Source organism: Thunnus albacares, chromosome 15, assembly GCF_914725855.1.
Source record: "Thunnus albacares chromosome 15, fThuAlb1.1, whole genome shotgun sequence".
Taxonomy (NCBI): Eukaryota; Metazoa; Chordata; class Actinopteri; order Scombriformes; family Scombridae; genus Thunnus; species Thunnus albacares.
The window spans coordinates 11172878-11190645 of NC_058120.1; the positions used below are offsets into that span (position 1 = coordinate 11172878).

At 39.7% G+C, this 17768-nt stretch overlaps 3 protein-coding genes across 11 annotated transcripts in view; 2 read left to right on the plus strand and 1 right to left on the minus strand.

The window, feature by feature from the left end:
• Positions 1-1212, plus strand: part of LOC122997797 (palmitoyltransferase ZDHHC14-like) — a 48376-nt gene extending 47164 nt beyond the window's left edge. For 7 of the 9 annotated variants that reach the window (XM_044374029.1, XM_044374032.1, XM_044374031.1 and 4 more), the window contains exon 10: positions 9-1212. In XM_044374029.1, coding sequence (XP_044229964.1) covers positions 9-479 — 471 coding nt within the window. In that variant the 3' untranslated portion in view covers positions 480-1212. The remainder of the gene's footprint in view (positions 1-8) is intronic. The other 2 variants (XM_044374037.1, XM_044374030.1) reach the window with 2 other exon arrangements.
• On the minus strand, positions 798-6199 carry LOC122997799 (galectin-8-like). The gene is made up of 8 exons (XM_044374038.1): positions 6011-6199; positions 5607-5695; positions 4650-4860; positions 4447-4566; positions 4295-4321; positions 3544-3632; positions 3249-3414; positions 798-3119 (listed from the first exon to the last, which is right to left on the minus strand). Exons 1-8 carry the CDS (start codon positions 6047-6049, stop codon positions 2970-2972), a joined length of 891 nt encoding a protein of 296 aa, XP_044229973.1. The 5' UTR covers positions 6050-6199; the 3' UTR covers positions 798-2969.
• Positions 6200-10795: 4596 nt separating this feature from the next.
• Positions 10796-11762, plus strand: LOC122998320 (interferon alpha-inducible protein 27-like protein 2A). Its single transcript, XM_044375149.1, has 4 exons — positions 10796-10897; positions 11069-11101; positions 11263-11424; positions 11573-11762. The coding sequence occupies exons 1-4, from the start codon at positions 10888-10890 to the stop codon at positions 11656-11658; spliced, it is 291 nt and encodes a 96-aa protein (XP_044231084.1). The 5' UTR covers positions 10796-10887; the 3' UTR covers positions 11659-11762.
• Positions 11763-17768: the final 6006 nt, after the last annotated feature.

Here is a 17768-nt window from a genome sequence, read left to right on the forward strand (position 1 = left end):
TCTCTCAGTGTGACCAAGACCAGTGCATTCAGAGCACCAAATTCGTTTTGCAGGCCGCCGCCACACCTCTCCTCCAGCAGCAGAGCAGCGAACCAGTCATCCTGACGACCTCCCCGGAAAACGGAGGCTCTCTACCCGGCCGCACCTCCCTCGCCCTGGGCGGCCCGTGCACTTCGCTCCCCCTCGGTCAGCCCACCCCTCCAACCTCCACGCCCAGCCTCAGCTGCCACGAGACCACCGACATGCTGCCAATCCATGGACACAGCCACACACACAACCACAGCCACCCCCTCCAGGACCCGGTGGCCCACCACCACTTTCTTACCCCAGAGGAAGTGCCCTCGCCGCCGGGTATGCTTCCCTGCGGCAGCCCCCTAGGCCACAGCCATACCATGCAGGCTGGCTTCTACAACCCAGCCAGCCAGGACTCGTTACACGAGGACTCTGTCAGAGGACTGGTAAAGCTCAGCTCCGTCTGACAATAGGATGTACCACCTCCTCCCTTCTGAAAACATGCATTCAATTCCTGAAACCCTCCTGAGGCACATTTGGACCAGCTAGCTCTCATGCTGAGTTAAAGCATTTCTTTCTCTCCTCAGCAGGACTGGAGAACTGAAAAAGGCTGTGGTTTAAATTCAGCTGCTAGAAACTGAATGGAATTTAACAGAACCGAAGTGAAACCAGTTGTCCTTAGCCAATGTCTTGCCAAACCTCTCCGCTGGAATTGGGAGAGATGGTTCCTGATGTGGTGGTGTGTATGACAACTCAGACATACACTTCTCTTTTTTTCTTTTTTACTTCAAGGGAAGCAAAGTCCATTAGCTCCTGGAAACCACACAGGGAAGTTAGTTTTTCAATGTGGCGTATGTCTGTGAGTCTCAGATATTTCAAGCAAAAAAAGAGTGTATGTTTTGACAGTACATGACATTTTTGGTCAAAAAGCTGTTTTTTCTGTCAGTGGATCACAGGTCTGACAGGTTTTTTTTGTAAAACAAACTTTAGCCTATTTGCCTGTTGCTGATTGGACAGTGTCTTTTGCCTTTTTTTCTTGGACATTCTCAGCAGTGCAATGGTTGATGTCATGTTGCATATCATCCTGCTTTTTCTATGTTAAAAAATAAGAGACTGTTGTCTTGTGCCATGGTTATTACAAATCTTACAAATGATTATATTTCCTGTGGATATTAATAAAAACGCCTACTTTTTATCAGATATCATTGCAATAATATTGAGGTTTAGACGACATAATGTGTGCTAATATGAGAGTCATGTGGTGATGACATATCCTTAAAGGTTTATCTTGTGACTGACGCCTGTGGTCATTGGATCTAAACGAGACAGATTTAAAACAAGCGTTTCTGATGAATATTGTCAAAGTTGAGGCTTGTTTTAGGCAATTTAGTCTCCCATTCATTGCCCTCCTGCTGAGACCTCAAGCACTAACCTTTGAGGAGATGTACAGACTGAAACAAGAGGCCTGTTTCCAGTTATTTTTATGTGCCTTTAAAGAGGGAATTAAGCTTTCTTAAGCCACAAAGAACACATTTCCCTGTACTGGCAGGCTGTGGTTTGTTGAGGGTGTCTTTTTAGTATAAGGTGGTCAACCAGTATTTAATCCTCTTCTGGCACCTTGTGGTTGAGCAGGAGAACTGCTGTTAATGGTGCAGTTTTTTCATTACATTAAACCACTAAAGAAAAGTTATGGCAGCTTTAATTTCATACAGTATCTGAACGAAACATAAAATGATCAGACACAAATACAGTCACCTGGTTTCTAAGTTAAATACAAACCATCCACACTCAAACAATGGATACAAAAGCGATAATGGGAACACATTTATTTGTTATTAAATAATTTATGATACACAGGGAAGATTTTTCATACATATTTTACAACAATTACAACAAACAATTCAAAAAACAATGACATTGAAAAAGAAAAGGTTTTTTTTTTTTTTTTTTTTCAACCTGGAATTTTCTTTTCATTTGGGAGCAGGATGGATCATTGCAGCACTGAGCAGGAGAGCAGCAAGACAGGAGACGGTCATGGTTTCTATGTTCTATAGCTTGCATAAAGGTTGCAAAATGTCATTTATTACAGTAGATAATTGAAATAGTTTCTTCTTAACCCTGTACTGCACTGTGCTTGATCTCAGTTGCACCATTACATATTGAATTGATTTAACCGTCAGATGCATGAGATGTTATCATGGAGATGTTCCTGAGGATTACGACCTTGATAAAAGATTGATTAAAATAATAATAATAATGTGGGCATGTCCTAAAGAGGCACATCCAATGAAATTACAATTTTATTTATAAAATTTGTAGATGAAAACAGCACTTTAAGAATCTTAAAATTTTCTAAATAAATCAATGATAACCACTACTAATTATTCATGAGAAATATTTAGAAGTGTTTTTAAATTAACTGTACAGTAAATTAGTCTGAGTTTGGCCTCGCTAAAAAAATGGAAACCTTCCGTTTCATTCTTTATTTAATATTTGCTGACAATCTTGGCATTTAAGCAAAGCCAGAGCTAAAATGCTTATTGACATTTAGACATATTCTCCATTTTAATTGTACAGTGCACTAAACAGGGTGTATCACAGCAGAGATGCACAAGAGACAGTATAAGAAATGAACCAAGGCAATCCTAACTTGTAGCTGTAAACAGTCATGGTGGCTCACAGCCTGACGCTCCAACACAGCTAACTCTCATGCATCAGTCCTCTAGCCAGAGCTGGAAACATGGACCTTTTCAGTCCATGGCAGGACCTACAGTATCCCTGGTCCTCTATCACCAAAAATGCTAGACTAGCTTAACATCAGTGACCTGCGGTTGCTGTAAGACTAAAAGCTGTATTCAGCATTCATCATCTGGGTCATTGTGGCTAAGCTAATATAGCATCAATTACCAGAACACAACTGTGTAACGCTGGCTTCTGTGCAAGTCTGGAGCCCCGAGTCACCACAGTTTGACGTCGGTGAGCTCCAGGTCTCCCATGATCTCCAGCTGGTCGATGCTGCTCAGGTCCTGCACCCGATGTCTGAACTCAAACAAGTGTGAGCCGTTCACTGCCAGCTTGAACTGATGGGGCTGACAGAGGATAAGAATCTGACAAAAAAAACAACCACTTAGCAATCAGACAACTTTATATTACACACATAAAGAGATCAACATCCAATATAGTTGACAGCAGAAAACAACAGAATTAGTTGTATGTTTTTTTGGGGGTTTTTTTACCTCAAAGTAATCCCCTGAAGAGAAGGGGAAGAAGGGCAGCTCCCGCTCCTCCTGACCCCAGGATTCACTCAGGTACGAGTTCCTGATGAACAAGCCCGACTTCATGCGGGGGTTCAGATGGAGAGCAATGTTTTCCGTCCTGCTGTTGCGGAGGTTGACTGTAAAACTGGAAGAGACGGATAAAAAGGTAAATCTTTTTCTTTTTTAAAAAAAAAAAATTTCTTGCCTGATTTTGCAAGACATGCACATCAGATTGTTTTTATGTCAAGGCAAATTTCATCAGTTCTCACTTTACCTGTGAGGATACGTGCTGACCTGTCCTTTGATTGTGATGTGCTGTCCATGGTTCAGTCCTTTGAGTATACTGCCTTTGTAAGGGAGGCTCTGAAATGTCAGAGAATATAACTGTAACATCCTCTTAAAATGTACATTTAAAGTGATTTTTAGCAACACCTCTGATGTCATTGCTCTGATGTTCGGCGCTCAGTGCAGGGCAGGCACAGCCCAACATACTATAAACTTTTTCTGTTTATTCCAAACCAGTTGCAGATGTTCACACAAGTGTAAAATGCATTGTTTCTGGTGCAGCAGGGAAAGAGTAAGCCCCCTTACAGCAAGGAAAAAATAGTTTGCATGCAGTGAGGTTAGAGTACTATATTATGTGTACACTATCAATAACAGAGACAAAGGGAATATTTAAATAAAAGTAGTTCCAGTTTATTACAAGCTTTGCCACATTCTGGAAACAGCATCATCGTTTAAAAAGAAGTCATACGGTACAAGAAACATGAGCAGTCAGATGTTGTTTTCTGTTCCTAAATCTCAGCAATTACTTCAGTGAGTACAATGTTATCACAAAAATGAGACTCAAGTTGTAATAAACCAGAATGATCTTTTAAGTCCAGAATGCTGAAAATGTACCGTCAGCACCGCACAGACAAAGGAATAATTCAGGAAGTGTGATCCAGGCTTAGTGGCATCACAAGACACTGGGCACAATTATGCAAAGAGATTTTATGTAGATGATGCAAAGGGGAAAAACTCACCAGGTCACCTGATTCTGAATATATTGCCTATAAGGGAGAAAAGTCAAATTTAGAAATTATTAAAGAGATACATCTATAAAAGGAACACAGATTTAGATCTAACCAGCATGTGAGAAACAAATAAAGGAAACAAGGGATGTGAATGTACTTACTGAGTTTGGGATATAGCCAATAGCATGCACCCTGACTTTCCCAGAAATAGAAAACGTGTCGACCCTGTTTAGCGGGATTCTGTGCTTGTATTCCAGCAGGTGGGTACCATTTACTGCCACCTGTGGGTGAAGATAAGTATTTTAGTATCCTATTATGCCATTACTTCAGTTTGCAGGTGCAGATGACTTCATCCTTCTTTCACCTTAAAGATATCTTCATGTACCAAGATGATGGTCTCGAAGGGTGCCCCGCGTTTGTAGGGCAGCTGATGCAGCGTCTCCTCTTTGCCCCAGCTCTCCTCCAGCAGAGAGTTACATACCACGCAGGGTGAGCCTCTGAAGCGAGGGCTGAAGTGGAGGGCGACGTCAGAGCGCGGTTTGGTGCTGCAGCCGCTCGACAGGTCGATCTGAAACCTGCAGGAAGAGCACAACCGGACAGAGTGGGCAACTGTTCCCTGGCCCCAAAAGATCCAGGGTGACAACATGTTGTAGGGTTTTGGTAATTTGATTAACTGCAGGGAGTGAGAACCCATGAAATACAATACTAACATTATGCATTATTACCTCACTGTGTCAAAATCTAGTTTCCATTCATTATTATTTTAGTTTGACAAATAAAATCATGACTTAAGTAGCTTTAAAGCTCTAGAAAAAGCTTCAGTCAAACTGCTGTTTCCAAAGTCAAGAATGAACCTTCAAATTGGTGATTTTAGTTTATATTGTTCTCACATGGTGCATATTCTTAAATAGGGTTGTGTTAAATTAATTTACAACAACTGACACACAAAAAGCAGTCAGTGTTACTCCAGGAGAGGAGCACTGGTTGGTCTTGGGGCAAATAGTAAAGCTGTCATGTGTCGCCTGCTGTCTTCAATGTACTTTATGGTGACAGGATACAAATACAATAACACAGGTGGTAGGTGGAGGGTCAACAGGGGCCCAGCGGCAAATATTTGCTCTGGAGAACTCTCGAAAGGTCCTGATAATGCTTAAGTTTCTTTGAGGGAGATATTGAGGTCCTGTTCTGTAGCCAAACCTACTGACCTCTGACCTCCAGCTGGAGGACAGCAAGCAAAAATGGAAAGTCATAGCTGAGCTGAAATTAATCTAAACTAATGAAAAATCCCTATAAAGGGCTGCCGTCGTTTAAAAAAAACTACCTGTCAGCATCTGGGGCCACTGTGCCCTGGATGATGATGATCTCCCCAGGGTGCAGGCCTCCAGGTATGGGCCCTGTGTATGGGATCACCTGAGGTGGAGAGTTGACGTTAAATCACTGAACACTGACTGTGACAGCAACTGAAGACGTGCTGCCGAACATGAGGAGCCAAAATGAAACGTACTTTCTTTACCAGCTAGAATAAACATTTGTCGTCTGATACAACCTGATTAGTTAGACTGTGTGCAGGCCACATACACACATACTGACAATTCAGCTGTATTTTAAGCTGCATGAGGGTCTATTGATCATTGCATGATGGCATCAGAGGACTGGTGTAGATAATAATAATAATAATAATGATAATAATAATAACAATAATAATAATAATAATAAGCCGCTTACCGGATTCAGGACAGTGTGTTTCGCATTTGCCACAGACATCGAGCTTCTTGTATCACACTACTAACATGCAGCTGAGTCTGTGATATCTGCGGTAAATATGACCGGTTTGCAGCTGTCCTGCGCTACACAGGGATGATGGCAGTGGGCATCTTCTCTCCATCAGCCCCCCAGCACATCACGCATGCGCAAAAACTACCATGTGATCAGGTCCGCTGAACGTCTGGACGCCCGGAGGCCCACTTTTTTTTTTTCTTTTTACAGTTTGTTCAATATAGATAAAACTTTATCTTCCCAGCAAGGGCAAAAATGATTAAATTAACCATCCATGAGGTAAATATTCTATTCATAAATACAACTACTGTTCATTGACTGTATAATAATTCTGTATATATAGTCAGTGCTTGAAAATAAATATATGACTTTTATGTCACATGATCTGTTTTGTTTGAATAAAACCAAACGCTATAATTTATTAATAGGCATAACATAACAACAACAATAGCAATAGTAATAATAATAATAACAACAACAACAACAACAACAACAATAATAATAATAATAATAATAATATGAAACAGAATGAAAAGACAATTATTAGTAATTCCACATAATTTCAAAGATTTCAATCAATTTTCAACTTTTATTGCTGAACTGTTGTTATACATGAACATAATGGCTAAGATATTTTATTCTCAAAGCAGGTCCTGCATGCTGGAATAATTTGTCTTATAAACATAAATACATTATATAATTTGTACCCAAGAAGTAACAATTACTTCTTTTTTTTTTATCAGAGCCAGCCACTGACGTAGTGAAGATGAAAGTTTGTCTTGAATGCAGTTTTAAAGGAGTCAGAACTGAATTGATTTAGCAGCTCTTTTTAAAAAATCTGTCTTTTGATTACTTTAGTTCAGAAATAATTATGAATTTCATTGTTTTCAACTTTTGGGTTAAATTGAGAAAGTGACTCTCTTACGCCTTCTTTTTAGAGATGCCCTTGGAAATCAGTGGTGGAAAGTAACTCTATATATATTATTTATTCAAGTACTGTACTTAAGTACAGGTTTGAGGTACTTGTACTTTACTTGAGTATTTCCATTTGATGCTACTTTATACTTCTACTCCATTTGATGCTACTTTCAGAGGGAAACATTGTACTTTCTACTCCACTACATTTATTTGAAAGCTTTAGTTACTTTTCAGATGAAGATTTGACACAATGGATAATAAAACAAGCTTTTAAAATACAACACATTGTTAAAGATGAAACCAGTCGTTTCCAACATTTTTGGCTCTTGAGGTCTTACAAAAAGCAGTGTGTAGTTGGGGTCACATTTCAGATATCTATGAGTTGTTAACAGCTCCACCAAATAGTGATTTTTCCCTCTAAACTTCTCACATGGTTTCATTTCAATAAATGTTCAAATGATCCAATATTTCACCACAAATCAAAGATTAGAGAAAAGTCCAAAAACTGAAAACAGATTTGTGTATCAGAACATTGTTTTTGCTTCTTTTCTCTCCCATCAATCATCTCACAACCCCTCAGATTTATCTGTTGACCCTTTGGAGGGGCCTGACCCCTAGTTTGTATACTGTATATAGAGTAGTTCAAACTAGCTCCACCTCCAGCAGCTACAACAGTAACATGCTGCTTACACACTGATGCTTCAGTATTAATAATGTAGTGATGTCATATATAATAATATATCAGTCAGGATTGTTCATGCAAGACATTTACCTGTAATGGAGTATTCATACATTGTTGTACTGGTACTTTTACTGAAGTGAAGGATCTGAGTAGGCCTACTTCTTCTACCACTGTTGGAAATTAGACGATATAAACTTGGACTTCAATACTTGATGACAATAAAAAGATATTTCCAGAAACAACTAACAAACAGCAGAGGGCAGCAGTGCGCCTTGAAGTCTGCCTGATCAAAAGAAGAAGAAGAAGAATTTATAGTTTCATTTCTCGAGAATTCACAAGTGAACTGACTTAACCTGAAACGTCAGACCAGAGGAAAACAAGGAAAACATGGCTATTCGTAAGTACCACTGTTCCTCACAATAATGACACATTTCTCTGAAAATACGGATACTTTTGCTCATCTGTTTTTCCAATCAAATGTCTTTAATCAAGACAGCTGTAAATGTTGATCTTGTGTGGTGTGTGTGTTTCAGGGACAGCTATCGCCATTGCAGTGGGTGCAGGTAAGACTATTTCAACTGATTTTTGGATACACTGTATCGTGTGTACAGTGTAATCAGCACTGTGTTCTCTCATCCATGTACAGTCGGAGCTGTTGTCGGGACCCCTGTTGTTCTGGGGGCCGTAGGTTTCACCTCAGCAGGAATAGCAGCAGGATCCGTCGCTGCTAAGATGATGTCGGCTGCTGCGGTTGCAAACGGAGGAGGAGTGGCAGCAGGAAGCACGGTGGCTGTTCTGCAGTCAGCAGGTTACAGGCCTTGATATTTTTATTGTACTGATGACTGTTATATCTTCATGTGCATGACGAGTGGAACAACAACAACATAAAACTATATGGTGTCTGGCATGCCTGCAGCTGTTGCAACAATGAGTCATTTTCTTGAAAGAAAAATGCTCTGGTTTCAGCCTCTTACATGTGAATATTTGATATGTGATAAACTGAATATCTGTGGGTTGTTGACTGTTGATGGGGACAAAACAAGATATTATAGGTTGCATCTTGGGCTTGTGATCAGCATTGTGATCAACTAATAACGAGAATAGTCATTTGTTGAAGCCCTAGTTTTGATACAATTTAGTGTTACTACTGTATATACTGCAATGACAATAGTGGCTTGAGAAGGAGCCAGTATCTCACCCACTCTGACACATCTGATTCTAATTGTTAGCTTGTTATAAAGATCTTGACAAGCTTCAGCTGCTTGATAACAAGTTAATAATTAGAATCAGGTGTGTTAGAGTGGGGGAGATACCTAAAACATGCAGGGCAGGGTTGGTGACCACTGCTGTTGTGCGACAGCTTGATAAAATCCACTAATGCTCTGTTGGGAATCATCTAACGTGTGATGTCTGTCTTGCTGCAGCTGCGGCTGGTCTGTCAGGAGCTACCACTGCCGTTGTGGCCGGCGCTGGAGGAGCAGTGGGATGGCTGGCTAGCTTCATCCGCTGAAAATCATGAAGGAATATGCATCTAAAATTGTTTAGACTTTCAAAAAAAAAAAAAAAACAGTGATTCACTAACTAAACAGTATTTTTCATAATTAAGTTTGGATGATTGTGTAATTAACTTATACAGCCTATGACAGGTTTAATGTGTTATCTGCAAATATTTCCCTATGATGTCAATCACTGTGCAGGAAGGACTGAGAGTGAATGAGCCGTAAGCTTATGCAACTTTTAATCAGACTGCTCAGGAAATAGGGACATTTTTCACATGTTTGTGTGCACATTCCTGCCATTCTCCACCTGTCTACCACATGCCACTAGACTGTCTCACCTGATTCCTCCACTCACCTTTTCTTCATTCCCTAATCATCTCTGCCTTTTCACATGTCTCTCATTCTGCCACATCACCCAGACTGTGTTATATACCCGCCCACTTTCCACTGTCCTCTGCCATTTCGACATGTTGTCCTGTATTCCAGCCACCTGTTATTGATGCTGTTTCCGCTTATCCTTACCTGCTCTGCTGCCTGTGGTTGTGACCTGCCGTCCTGCTCTCCGCACTCGTTTGCTTGTTTGAATTGTCTTTTTGTTGTTGACCTGTGAGGTTTTTTGTTTTTTTAAGCATTTATTTGTCAAAGCCCCTTTTCAGTCACTCGGTCTTGCCCTGGTGTTTGCATTTAGTACATCTGCTATCTTGTACCTACATCTATGACACCTGCCTGATTTTTTTATGACATAAAGCTTTTATCTTGTGTGTGCCAAAGTATCATTTTACAGATTTTTTCAAGATTTTAATAAAACTTAATAAAAGCTGAAAAATGCTAACATGGTCTGTTGAGCTGAGGGGGGACTGCAGAGTCCTCAACTATAAAATATAACCAGACTGTCTGCAAATCTATGATTTAAACATATTTTAGATTTGTTGAATTCATTTATGTATATGAGGAGCTGTACTGTGATGGGAGAATCAACACTAACAATGATGTTGAAGTGTAATTCTCAATGCTGGACTGATGGCACATGGTGGATATTGGATATTTTCACCACTTTATGCATTAAACAATTATTTAAATGAAACAAAAAAGTTTAGAGGGAAAATGTCTCATTTGTCAACCTGCCAAAAACTTGGATATCTGAAACCTGACAAGGTGCTTTCTGCTTTTTTTTATATAAGGAATCAAAAAAGGGAGGAAAGATGACTAACTTTAATCTGAAAATAAGCCTTCATTTTCACCTCAGTATAACATGAGGGACTCATAACAGTGTGTTGTGTAAAATATCACCCTCCACTGATAAAAGTTTAGTATTCCATCAAGGTGGTTTCACAGATTTACTGTAAATGAGACGATTATAATTGCAAATTAGATACACTTTTGGTCAAAATGGTAGATTTGAATCTCTCTTTAACTGTTGGTAGACATGAACGTGGATGGTGAGGACATTTTAAAGTCACTGCAGGTCCTGCATGCTGGAATAAAACATTATGATCTCTTAAATGTTTGTTTGCTTTTCCTCTGATGTTTACGATTACGATGATGATTTAGCATCTCAGAAATATTGTTTATTTGGGTTACGTAAATGGAGGGCGTGAAGCTGTAACGCCCTCTGTTGCTCAGATTCTTAAGTTTCGTTTCTCGAGAATTTTCAGGCTCCTAACTCTACATGAAGCACAACTCTCTCCCACACTCCCAATCACACTCTCAGACTCCACAGAACAACGATGGGCCTCTGTGAGTATAAATGTTCCTTTGACAATACCGATATATTCTCTTAATAGATATGCTACACTTGTTTTTCATACTAACCTTTTAATGATGATAGTCACGACAGAAAATGCATTTTATTATTGGCCAGCTGAGCTGTAATTACATATCATTTTTTGTTATCATCTTGTTTTTCAGTAACAATCGCTGCTGCTGCCACATTGGGCGCAGGTAAGACGTTGGGGAAATCATTTATGAATCACCTTAAAATTTAACACGCAAAGTCATGCTAATATATAGTGTATGAGCCATGTTAAAGTGGCCTGACTATTTAGTGTGGTGAAGAAAGTTTCCTCGGATGTGTTTTTTGACGGTGTTTTTTTTTTCTCCAGGAACTACGGTGGTTGCGGCTCCTCTTGTTCTGGGAGCCATAGGTTTCACCTCAGTTGGTATTGCAGGCGGCTCCATTGCAGCGAGCATGATGTCCACCGCTGCTGTCGCTAACGGAGGTGGAGTGGCAGCGGGAGGTCTGGTGGCCCTTTTACAATCAGCCGGTAAAAGACATAATCGCTGATGAAATTTGAATCAAATCAGTTTATTTCTCAAGTGGAAAAGTTGCACAAAATCCCAGTGTCTGATCAACCTGGAACTAAAAGAAACAATAATAGAGGCTAACTCTCAAAAGTGTGTTTCTCACTGTAGGGATGGCCGGTCTGTCAGGAGGCGCCACTGCAGCCATAAGCGGCGCTGGAGGAGTAGTGGGAGGACTGGTGGCTGCACTCATCTGAGACCAGACTGAAAATCATGAAGGAATAATAATTTATCCAAAAAGAAATTCACATTGTCGAATAGTCCAACTGTCATCACATAAATAAAATGAATCTGAAGTGTTTATGTCCTGGTGAGTTTTTTTCTGCTCTTGCTGCTCACACACTACATAGTGGTTGTATACAGGAAAGTGACTCTCTGCCGCCCTATGTTGTTCAGATCGTAACATAGTTTTGTTTCTCAGTAATCAAAACCATCAGTCAGTGTTTAAACCTCAGTCCAGTTTAAGGCTCGTCAAAGCAGATAAAGAGATGGACCCTGATTAGCGACACTGATCCCATGACAATACTGATACATATCTTTGAAAGATAACATTAAAAAGATAACTTATATGTAACATATTTCAGTTAATTAATAATAGCATCATAAATATCTTTAAGGCCAGCTGAGATGTAAGAGCAGCGAATCATTCAGATGCTGGATTAACTCAGTCGTTTCCTAAAATACCCTTCATTGTCTGGGATTTTGAACCCTGTGGTGAATGTAATAACTGTAGATGCAGAGCAGGGGTATCTGGCACAACTTTACCTACTTCCAAGGTGCACAGAGAAAGGAAAGACGTTTTTAAGAGGTTAAAACTGCAGCAATACTTATAGTATATAGAACAACTTTATTGTTAGATCAACGTGTTTCATCAGGGTCATCATAAAACACATTACAAACATTTAAATAGAGTGGGTTAGGTATGACAAAAAAAGGTATCTAGCATTAGCAGCTAACTTAAACTAAGCAGTTAGCGATGGCTTCTCTCTCACCCTCTCGTTCTCCTGTCCTCTCTTGCTCGGTGTGTCAAATGTTTAGTTATTCCTCTGCCTCCTTTAGTGATAATGGTACGTGTAATAAGTGTAGTTTATTTTCAATGCTGGAGGCGAGGCTCAGTGAATTGGAAGCGCGGCTCCGCACCATGGAAATACAATCAGTAGCTAATGTAGTTAGCCAGCCAGAGCCGCCTATTACTCAGCATTAATAGAAGAGAATAAAACATCCCTAGGCTCCTTTTCAGCACTTTGGCCAGGCTGACAAATAGTCATAACTCTATTGATCCATGTATTCCTATAGCGCTCAGTAGTGATGACTTTATTAGCTTCTTTAATAATAAAATTGTAACTATTAGAGATAAAATTAACCACCTCCTGCCTTCAACAGGCACCGATTTCTCCCCAAACACAGGCACCTTAGAAACAGCTGTAAATCCTGACATACATTTGGACTGTTTTTCTCCAGTTGACTTTTCTGAACTAACTTCAATGATTTGCTCAGTTAAACCATCAACCTATCTCTTAGACCCCATCCCAGCTGGGGTTGCTTAAGGAAGCCTTGCCCTTAGTTAGCGCTTCCTTACTAGATATGATCAATCTGTGTTTAGTAACAGGCTATGTACCACAGTCCTTTAAAGTAGCTGTAATTAAACCTCTTCTCAAGAGGCCTTCTCTTGATTCAGGTATTTTAGCCAATTATAGACCTTATCTAACCTTCCATTTCTCTCTAAGATCCTTGAGAAAGCAGTCTCTAATCAGTTATGTGACTTTCTACATAACAATAGTTTATTTGAGGATTTTCAGTCAGGATTTAGAGTGCATCATAGCACAGAGACAGCACTGGTGAAAGTCACAAATGACCTCCTTACTGCATCAGACAAAGGATTTGTCTCCATACTTGTCCTGTTAGATCTTAGTGCCACATTCGACACAATTGACCATTAAATCATTTTGCAGAGACTGGAACATTTAATTGGCATTAAAGGAACTGCATTAAGCTGGTTTCAGACATGGGTGGCACCATATTTAGTCCATTATCTGGAGAAGTGCAACTAAAAGGTGGTACTAAGGTACTTGGGTTTGTACGGAAGACATTGTAATCCAAAGTGTGCCTATTTTGATATGGCATATTTTAAAAACACTAATTAAAAATAATAATAATAACAATAGTATAAATAAATAACTTTATGTAAATAACTTTTAAGTGCTATGTAAAGAAATGAGGAGGAAGAGCAAAAAGATACATCATAAAAAAGTATAAAATAATACATAATAAAAAACACAACAAAACCACATAAATTAGAGATATTTAAGAACCACTATAGAAACTCATTAATTGAGAAATCCTCATACATGACCCGTGGAGATGAAGTTTTGAAATAGAAAATCCAATGTAATGAACGTAATCACTGCCTGGATTATGTTCACTGATTGAAATGTTATATTTATGTAGGGGAGAACAGGCTTGGTTGTCACTTTCAATAGATGTCGCTACCTAGAAGGTGCTGTTAAAAAAAATATGTTGTTACTGAAGTTTTCAGAATTGGGGTCAGAGGTCACCTAAAAGGTCATTTCAGGAGTAAGACACCTGACATTGAAGTGAGAGAACTTCTAGTGTTTTTCAGTCAGGCACTATTTTTTTATTATTTATTTTTATTTAAAAGGGACAGTTTACAGCTCAAACATATATGTCACCATTTGATGCACTGTTCCAGATTATAGCTTCAAGCTAATTCACATCTGTAGTCCCTAGTATATAGGGATTGTTCTGTGTACCTGCCCAGGGGCTGCAGATAAAAATGAGCTAATAGCTAAATCTGTCATAAATCATTTCTTCTCAGTTGAGAGTAATTTTTTTTGTGCATGGTCCTTGTTTAATAAAGACTAATAATAATAATAATAACAGTGACATAGATATATAAACCACTAATTTGTACACACACACATGCCTTACTGTTCTGGGTCAGACAAAGCGTCTTCACTTCTCTGTACTCTGAGCTCATTAGACAGCCATTCTGTGAAGAACTGGACAAACATAACAAAAGTTGATGTTTTTTTGTTGTGCATAATATCAAATGATGAATGAACGTTCCAGAGCTACTGACTGCTTTGTAAGTGCAACTGGATTGTACAAACACTCTCTAAGCCAATACTTGATCCACAACAGGGAAGGAGTTAAGGAAACTCCATCGTACCTGATATTGTGGTATGTGACAGAAAGCAGGGTGTCTCCACAGACACCAAGCAGTCTTCTTCCAGGTGCTGCTGTTGCTGTGTGTGGCGTGAGAGTTGACTTGTTCTCAAAATCAGCTAAATATTCAGCCATGACTTTGAAAATCTTTCAGATAACACTAAGCTACGCTTTCTGTACTCCAACACAACAAGCTCTTCCTGGCACCCCTCTCTCCAACTCTGTCACAGCTGAAAATTCAGCTGATTTCTACAATAACTTAACTCTTGATTTCAGATTGAGACTTCCCAGTGAGCGAGACTTGGTTAAACACAATAACAAACAGACCGGATCAAGCAAAAGGTAAAGAAAAATGTTTTATTTCTCTGTATATTCCTTTCAATATTGTTGTCAGACACTTATACACAATAACAATTGGAGCCTGTCAGTGGCAAAAACAAGCACTTTTAGTGGACATACATTGACGGTGTGCTAGAGAGTGTGAAGACAACGCTGTGTTGAATTTTGGGTATGCGCCATGTTGTAAGGATCGTGAGGATCCGGCTGCCTTTCTGTTGGTGAGTTGGTGCGATGAATTGTGAAGAACACTTGACTTTGTGGTAGCTGGGTTATTTAAAGAGCCTCTGCATTGGCACACCAGTTAAAATATGAGGATTAGAGATGAGAGCCATTCAGCAGTTTATTGTCTTGTCCACAGGATTTCCACTTAAATAGTTGACTGTCATAAAGGATTTAATGGCTGATGGGCAAATGAAAACAAAGGTACTCTAATAAATCTTAATCAAATCAAAGCATTCATTTGGTCATTAGACAGAGAAAAAGCAATTTCCTTAACTTACTAACAGGCCACACCTGAACTATCAGTTCAGCCCATTAGGTTGAGGCTAAGTCCCGCCCACCTAAGACTGGGCAGGAAGGAGGATTTTCTACAGCTGCCCCTCAAATATGGTAACACATTTGAAAATCATCATACATTGCCTGGGGAGGGGATCCTGCCACCTCATGAGGAGCAGATTTTGGGTCACAGTGTCAGGATCAACCAGGTCTGATGACACAAATCCAAGGGGTTTTGAATTGAGGATGCCTTTCATTTCTGTCAAAACTGTGTTTAGCAGGGCATGAGGACTCAGGCGGACAACCTGAGGACAGAACAGGGGCCGAACAAGGACCCTCAGGTGGACAGCCCGGGAGCTGGAAATCATGAACGGAAGACACAGGGCAGATAAATGTAGTCACCCCAGAGGGTGACCAGAAGACAGGACAGATGGGTGGAGCCGCTCTGGAGGTCAACAGAGAAGCTCAGGACAGAGACCTTGAGACCTGAGGCTTCAGCGATGGCACTTAGAGGGGTGGCAAATAGACTCGCGGACAGCAGAGACAGCCAACTGCTGCTGTCTTGCTGGATGTTGGCAAGGGCAGCTGACTGCTCGGGACCAGGCAACTCTGTGGCGCTGGGCAGTGGAGACTCTGAGGAGATGAGGAGCTCTCTCGTGCATGAGAGAACCGGCCATGTTTGGATCCTTTCACCTTGTTTCACCTATTGATCCACAGTCAGTGGTGTGGGTGGGGCTGAGGCTGCTGCAAGGGGCAAGGCCTCACTGGACAATTTCCATATTTTCTAAATATTTAGCTTTTCACTTGGTGACACATTTAGATTTAACATTTAGATTAAGATTCAGATTTAACAGGGCGTTAGGACGACTCTAAGGCCTTGTGGCTGACTAATTTTTTTTCAATATTAAATTATTAACCTATTGTCATTAATAGATTTTTTTATTTACAATGTACTAATAAAACCAACAGTTTCTTTTTCTTTTCTTGTTTTTGGCAAAAAGTAAACATCCAGTCCATCCATGTCGACCACTGTGCAGAAAGGACTGAGAGTGAGTGAGTGAATGAATTGGTGTGAGCTATAAACCTATGCAATGTCGTCAATCATAAATTACTCCTGTCACAATAACTGCCTGGCTCAGTCCCTGCCATTCTCCACCTGTCTACCACATGCCACTAGACTATCTCACCTGATTCCTCCACTCACCTGCTCACCTGTTCCTCATCCCCTAATCATCCCTGCCTTCTCACCTGCCTCTCATTCTGCCACATCACCCAGTCTGTGTATAATACACCCACCCACTTTCCACTGTCCTCTGCCATATCGTCATGTTGTCCTGCGTTCCAGCCACCTGTTATTGATCCTGTTTCCTCCTCCTGTTTGCTCTGCTATTTTGTACCCACATCCATGACACCTGCCCAATTTCTTTATGACATAAAGCTTTTAACTTATGTGTGCCGAAGCATCATTTTAGATCTTTCAAGATGTTGAGGCTGTGCAAATATCTGTCCCTAATTAAATTGTCCAATTTTAATAAAACTCAAATGTTTGTTTTTTTTTTTATCTTTGTTATATTTTTAATTAAAGTATCACTAATTTCACTTTGTGGCCACAGTAAAGTTGTGGGCATCAGACCAAAACAAAAAGCTGAAAAATGCTAAAATGGTCTTGTCAAAACCTGATATATGGCTGGACCTCATATGGTCAATGTGTGAAATTGTGGCCAATTTATTACAGTGATAGTCAGTGGTAGTGTCTATAATGAGAATTCCTGGATATTAAATTTTTATCTGCAATTTTCTGTAGTTGTCCTAGCAATATTTACTGGTAAAGTGTACTGAAGTAGCATATCACATGACATGGTTAAACTACATTTGAGTAAAAAAAACAAAACAAAAATAAAGGTTATATGCATTTGCAAGAACAATACTTTCCACTCATATCTTGGGATGTTTGATTTGAAAGAGAACTTATTTGAATTATAATTATAACTATTCTAATAACCTATCTGTTAACTTCACCTGCTCTTCCATGTGTTTCACTAAATCCTTGTGTCTGATCAACCTTGAATTGAAAGAATTGAGATAATGTTTTGGTGTTTCTCCAAAAACACATTCACATTGTCGAATAGTCCAACTTTCATAACATAAAAAAATAAAATGAATTTGATTGAAGTGTTTATGTTCTGCTGAGTTTCATTTTCTTCTCTTGCTGCTCAAATTACTCAGTTACATCGAGGAAAGTGACTCTCTGCCGCCCTCTTTTGTTCAGACGGTAACATAGTTTTGT

Excerpts from the sequence above, each read along its gene's own strand:
- LOC122997799 (XM_044374038.1), bottom strand. The coding sequence starts at position 6,049 with ATGTCTGTGGCAAATGCGAAACACACTGTCCTGAATCCG. Across the intron at positions 4,567-4,649 it reads TACATGAAGATATCTTTAAG|GTGGCAGTAAATGGTACCCA; the intron begins GTGAAAGAAGGA and ends CTTCACCCACAG. Across the intron at positions 3,633-4,294 it reads ATTCAGAATCAGGTGACCTG|AGCCTCCCTTACAAAGGCAG; the intron begins GTGAGTTTTTCC and ends CTGACATTTCAG.
- LOC122998320 (XM_044375149.1), top strand. Across the intron at positions 11,102-11,262 it reads TGCTGCCACATTGGGCGCAG|GAACTACGGTGGTTGCGGCT; the intron begins GTAAGACGTTGG and ends TTTTTTCTCCAG. Across the intron at positions 11,425-11,572 it reads GGCCCTTTTACAATCAGCCG|GGATGGCCGGTCTGTCAGGA; the intron begins GTAAAAGACATA and ends TTCTCACTGTAG.